The 6,000-nt window shown below is 33.7% G+C and overlaps 1 protein-coding gene across 2 annotated transcripts in view; it reads left to right on the top strand.

Annotated features, from left to right (window-relative positions):
• Nucleotides 1–1,071: 1,071 nt before the first annotated feature.
• The window catches only part of ETNPPL (ethanolamine-phosphate phospho-lyase), a 39,444-nt gene continuing 34,515 nt past the window's right edge, over nt 1,072–6,000 (top strand). For both annotated transcript variants that reach the window (XM_053703535.1, XM_053703534.1), the window contains exon 1: nt 1,072–1,221. In XM_053703535.1, the coding sequence (XP_053559510.1) occupies nt 1,166–1,221 (56 nt within the window). In that variant the 5' untranslated portion in view covers nt 1,072–1,165. The remainder of the gene's footprint in view (nt 1,222–6,000) is intronic.

Genomic DNA, 6,000 nt, shown 5'->3' with positions numbered 1-6,000 from the left:
GCAAGAGAGGGACTAGCAACCAGTCAGGTAGGTTGTGAAAAAATACAATACCCATGTCTTCAGGGCAAGTAGCAGACAGGAGATGCTATTTAAAATACCAGCAAACTGAGCAGCATGCTACCTACCTAGGTATCTCTTCAAAAAAGAATAGCACGAAAACCAAGCAAATTTGATAATAAAAGTAAATTGGAAACTTTAAAAAAAATAATATTCTCTATCTGCATCATGAAAGAAAAATGTTGGATTTCATGTCCCCTTAAAGGGACATTATACACTCATTTTTTCTTTGCATAAATGTTTTGTAGATAATCTATTTATATAGCCCATAAAGTTGTTTTTTTTTAAATTAATGTATAGTTTTGCTTATTTTTAAATAACATTGCTCTGATTTTCAGACTCCTAACCAAGCCCCAAAGTTTTATGTGAATACCGTCAGCTACCTACTCCAGCTTGCTCCTGTTTGTGTAAAGGGTCTTTTCATATGCAAAAGAAGGGGGAGTGGGGAGTGTCTTATTTCCCACTTGCAGTGGGCTTTCCAGCTACCTTTTCAACAGAGCCAAACTGACAGCTTCTAAGTAAGTTTTTAAACAGTTTTATACTGGATTTTTATATCAGTATCTGTGCATATTATTCTTTATAGTAGTGTCTATTACATGCAGTTATATGAAAATGAGTGTATACTGTCCCTTTAACAAATTAACAATCCAGTGGCACTTTACAGATACATGATAATAACAATATTTTACATTTCTTGCTCATTTAAGTCAGTTATCTTTTTGAATCCAGTGGAATATATATTATTATTTGGCATTCACACAAAATCCAGTGTTTTTTAGATAACACATCTGCATATTTTTAACAGACGTAGAGGGTAATGTTTTTTTTTTTTATATTACATTTTGAACCATGTGCAAAAATGAACTCAAATTCCTTACATGGTTTACAGGTCACTAACATTCAGTGGAGGGGTTAATTATTCAAGGAGGTGGGGAGGGGGGAGTGGAGGAGGGGGGAGTGGAGGAGGTTGTGCTCTCAGAGTAAACTGACAGTTTATAAATACCAGAAGGAAGAGTCTAGGAACATCACTGACAACTATTAGGAGTCAGACAGGGCAGACAACCTCATCTGACTTGTGCTGTGCCAAGCTCCGCTGACAAAAGCAAACATGTGTGAATCATACACCAAAGAAAAGACTATGGAGCTGAGAAAAAAACACATTGGGTAAGATTTTTTATATCTTCATTATGAGTTATTTTTAAAAACATTTTTTTCATATCATAAATATAGAGGTATATTATATGCCAGTTTAAAAGCTTAGCAGTTTGTTTTTTTTTCAAAACTTTAATGGGATTTATTTTAGTGTATACATCATTTCAGTTTGAATAGAATATGTTTTTTAAAAAAAGTTCTACTTTTTGTGCATAGAGTATACATTTTTCGTGTTACCTGTTTTTTTTTAAAGTGTTTCTAAAGCAAATATATAATCATATGTTTTAGCTGAGTCATCTTAATCCTGTTATTTTTTTATTTTATTTTTTTTTAAAACATAGGATTTCTAAAATCACTATATAATTATTAGGCAACCTTAAATGGTACCTAAGTGGCTCACCATACTCTTAACTTTCATTGTAAAGTCTCTTAACAATAGTCTTTAAAGGGACATGGTACTCAAACTTTTTCTGTCATGTATATGAAAAATCAAGTTACATTTTTATTATATATATCAAAATAACAGGAAGTGCACAATTGTGTACAAATGACCTCTGGGATCACATTGCTCATTAAAAGCTTACATAGAAAAAGCTAGTTTTATTCAGCATAGGGGTGTTTATTATTTATTTTAGTTTAAAAAAAGGAAAAGTAATACATTATTTTTTTTAAAAATATTCTATTTCAAATTATACAGAGAATGAGAAAATGTTTGACCATCATGCCCTTTAAAAAGTTTGCTCGTATCTCCTTTGTTAAGTGAGTGGGCTCTAAACAATGCTAGTTCTAGGGGGTGCTAAGCCCAGACTGTAGCACTGTAGGGCCAGCTGCCATGAATATGCAAGATAGTGTGCTCTATATTTACATATATAAGAAGGAGGCAAAGGAGGGAGAAGGGGAATAAAACAATTGGAAATTTAAAGGACCAGTCAACACATTAGATTTGCATAATCAACAAATGCAAGATAACAAGACAATGCAAGGTTCTCCTTCAGTATTATTTGCAGTTGTAAGAAACTGTTTGCACCCTCAAAATATCATCGCCTAATGCCACCCTTGGCTGCATAGAATAACAATTGAAGTAGTTGGGCTGGAGAGAAGAATAGTGAATGTAGCCCACTGTTTGAGGAAACAGCCTGCAGCGTGCATTTATAGTTTTACCAGCAAACCAGATTACTTTTGGGAGGGGATGGCTATAATTCTAAATTGCTATGTTTTATGGTGTCATGCTTCCTGGAAGAACAGGAAAAGGGTGTTTTACACCTTAAACAAAGTAGGTAAAGAGGAGGTGAATGCATATAGTCCCTTTGCATGGGGAGAAATGAATTCATTAGGCAAAAAAAAAACATTGCCCAGCTGTAAAATGTTTTGCAATTAACCACAACATTGTAGTCATAGCATTTATGTGACCCTATAAATACAGTTTTTGCCAATTAGTTGCTTTTCAGTTAGAAATTCCACATATTGCTTGAATTGAGTGAATTCCAAGTATCTCTTCAACAAGCAGCCAAAACAGCTGAGAGCCTGAGACTGGGACTGTACATGGAGTTATGGAACGCATAATACAGTATAAAAACCCCCATATATAACTTATAATATAATACAATATCAAAGAAAAAATAACGTAAGTAAAATCTATTGAATCTTATTTTTTAAAATCAGCAGATAACTTATGCAGTACTGTGCTATTTTGGTAGACAGAGACAATATTCACAAACCTGAAAAAAACAGTGTCCCTTTAAACCTGTAACAAAGTCTGTTGAAATACCAGTTTTAAGTCTTTGTGCAAAATAAATGTATACACTTGTTGTCCCCAATGTGCAAAGCTTCACAGTCAGTTTAGAAGGTGTTTGTATGTGTTATATGTTTGCTTGTGTCCTGAATATCAAATGCACAGAAAATGTGCTGACTAATCTGTTTCCTTGGAAAGAAATTATATGACTGTGGGTGACCTTATCTTGCATTGCCTTATTGACAACAGTGGCAGTTCCAGTTATAAGCAATATCTACATATACATAGGAAAGTAGGGCACCAGTGAGTGACCACTGATTCTACCTTGGCAACTACGCTACATCGTATCATGTCCGCTCACACTTTCATAAGTCAGCCCCAAAGAGTCTGTTTCATTGTTGTAATAAAAAAAATCGAAACAGTGGGTTATACATACTTAGTGTAAATCATTGCAATATGTATTATTTGTCATTTTAAAAGGAATTTAAAGGCAAGATAGCAGTTTCTCATTTGATGTGTTGATAGGAGACATCTAAACTAGCTGCAATCAGTTTATTGCCCATGTTTAGTAGAGGACATTTGCTGCATAAATTATGTGACAATAGAACCTAAGTTGTGCAAAGTCTGCTTGCTTATCTAGCTGCAGGGCTATATTGGGAATTTCTAAGTGCATATTTAGCAAGAAAACAAGTTGTTTGTTGTTTTTAACTTAATTTGATTATTTTTATCTTTACTTTGATATAACTTTTTTTACCAATGAAACTTTCATATCCGTTTCAAGGTGAAAAGGATCAGATGCATACAGGAGTCTGTCACAATTTTTCTGACTTAGATGAATATTAAATAGTTTTAATGATGCAATTATACAAATCATGCGTTTTGCGTAATGTATGTACGCACAGCAGTTAGCTTGCAGGATTGCAGTCTATATAGTTTACAGTCAACACCAAAAATTGTATTATTTACAAAGATAGATAATCCCTTTATCTACCATTCTCCAGTTTTGCATAACCAGTACTGTTATATTAATATACGTTTTACCTCTGATTACCTTGTATCTAAGCCCCTGCAGAATACCCCTTTATTTACGTTCTTTTTACAGACTTGTATTTCAGGCAATAAGTGCTGACTCTTAAATAACTCCCTGGGAGTGTGCACAATGTTATCTTTATGGCACACATGAACAGACAGCAAATGTTTTACCTATTCACAGCTAGTCAGTGAGATAAGAGGTGGACTGCAGAGTCTTAGAAATCAACCTATGAGCCTGTCTAGGTTTAGCCTTTAACAAAAAAATACCAAGAGAAAAAAAGCCAATTTCATGATAAAATTAAATTGGAAAGTTGTTTAAAATGATATACCCTATCTGAATCATGAAAGTTTAAAGGGACAGTCAACACCAGAATTTTTGTTGTTTTAAAAGATAGATAAATAATCCCTTAATTACCAATTCCCCAGTTTTGCATAACCAACACAGTTATAATTATACACGTTTTATCTTTGTAATTACCTCGTATCTAAGCCTCAGCAGACTGCCCCCTTATTTCAGTTCTTTTGACAGACTTGCATTTTAGCCAATCAGAGCTGTCTCCATGGTAAATTCACATGCACAAGCTCAATGTTATCTATATGAAACACGTGAACTAATACCCTCTAGTGGTGAAAAACGATCAAAATGCATTTAGATTAGAGGCGGCCTTCAAGCAAAATTGGTGATAAAAGTAAATTGGAAAGTTGTTTAAAATTACATGCCCTATTTAAAACATAAACTTGTGCAAATAGGGACATATGGCTGTCTCAAATAGGGACAGTTTGGAGGTCTGATGACGGAATATGCTTGTGAAAGTCTTCTCTATTGTCATGCAGAAAAAAGTGTGTGTTTACTGAGGGATTACATTTTACATCTGGGATAATATTAAGAGAAATTTGCTTTTCCATCACACTCTAGCACGTTAGCAGCACTACGGCTTGAAGCAGTTAAAGTGTCAACAAATGATATATATTTTCTTACAATGCTTTTAAGCCTACTTTATTGAACTTAAAGGGACAGTTTACTCAAAATTTTTCTCCCCTTTAATTTGTTCCCAATGATCCACTTTACCTGCTGGAGTGTATTAAATTGTTTACAAGTAGCTCCTTTGCCCTTATATTGGCATTTGAAATTGTTGATTTAGCATGTGGTATCCCCACCTATTCTGAAAGTTTGTGGCCGCGCGTACCAGCTATAGATAAGCTTTGTAAACGCAGCCAGCAGAAGAAATTACACTTCCAGTGGGATATAGCAGAGATAAGGTAATAAAATGCTGATTTTCCATTGTTCTCTCAAAGTACTGGTGATTGTTTTAAGGACAGATATAAGATAAAGAAGCAGGTATATGTGCACAATGTGATACAGTAATGAGATCTGATTATACCTACAAGCTCAACCCATTTTATTAGGCTGTGGCTTCAAAACACAAAATCAGAGCTTTAATATACACAAATAAGCCTTAAAAGCTAATTTTCATACATTTTTTACTCTGCAGTTGGTAAAAGAAGTAATTGTAAACACATTAAGGGAAAAACTATTTTACAGTATACTGTCCCTTTAACACGTAATGTCCTTTTAATACAAACTATCTGACAGGTTTTTCTGATGGTTTAGAAAGGTCTGGAATTTAAAAGCAATTCAGAAACCCCATGACGAGCAGTTCTCATGGTTGGATGGCTTTAAATAGACCTCTCTATTGGCCGATGTAATAGAAACCATAGTTAGTTGACACAAACAGCTAGAGTCATTTTTAAAGAGACATAAAACTCCACTTTTTCTTTCATGATTCAGATAGAGAATACAATTTGAAACAACTAATTTGTTTTATTATTTTTTTATGTTTAGACTTTGTGCTTTGTATTAATTTATTTTTTTTATTTTTATTGAGGCAAAAAGCATACAATAGTACAAACTCAGATCAGAGCATTAATCACATATTATTGCTATCTATATAACTATAGAGAAAAAAAGAAAGTAAACTAAGTCGTCATCATGGTACAAATAAGTTTCACATACTAAGTAGAGCAGA

Source organism: Bombina bombina, chromosome 2 (assembly GCF_027579735.1).
Source record: "Bombina bombina isolate aBomBom1 chromosome 2, aBomBom1.pri, whole genome shotgun sequence".
NCBI lineage: Eukaryota > Metazoa > Chordata > Amphibia > Anura > Bombinatoridae > Bombina > Bombina bombina.
The sequence above is the reverse complement of the archived record's forward strand: the minus strand, read 5'-3'. Positions and strand labels throughout refer to the sequence as shown.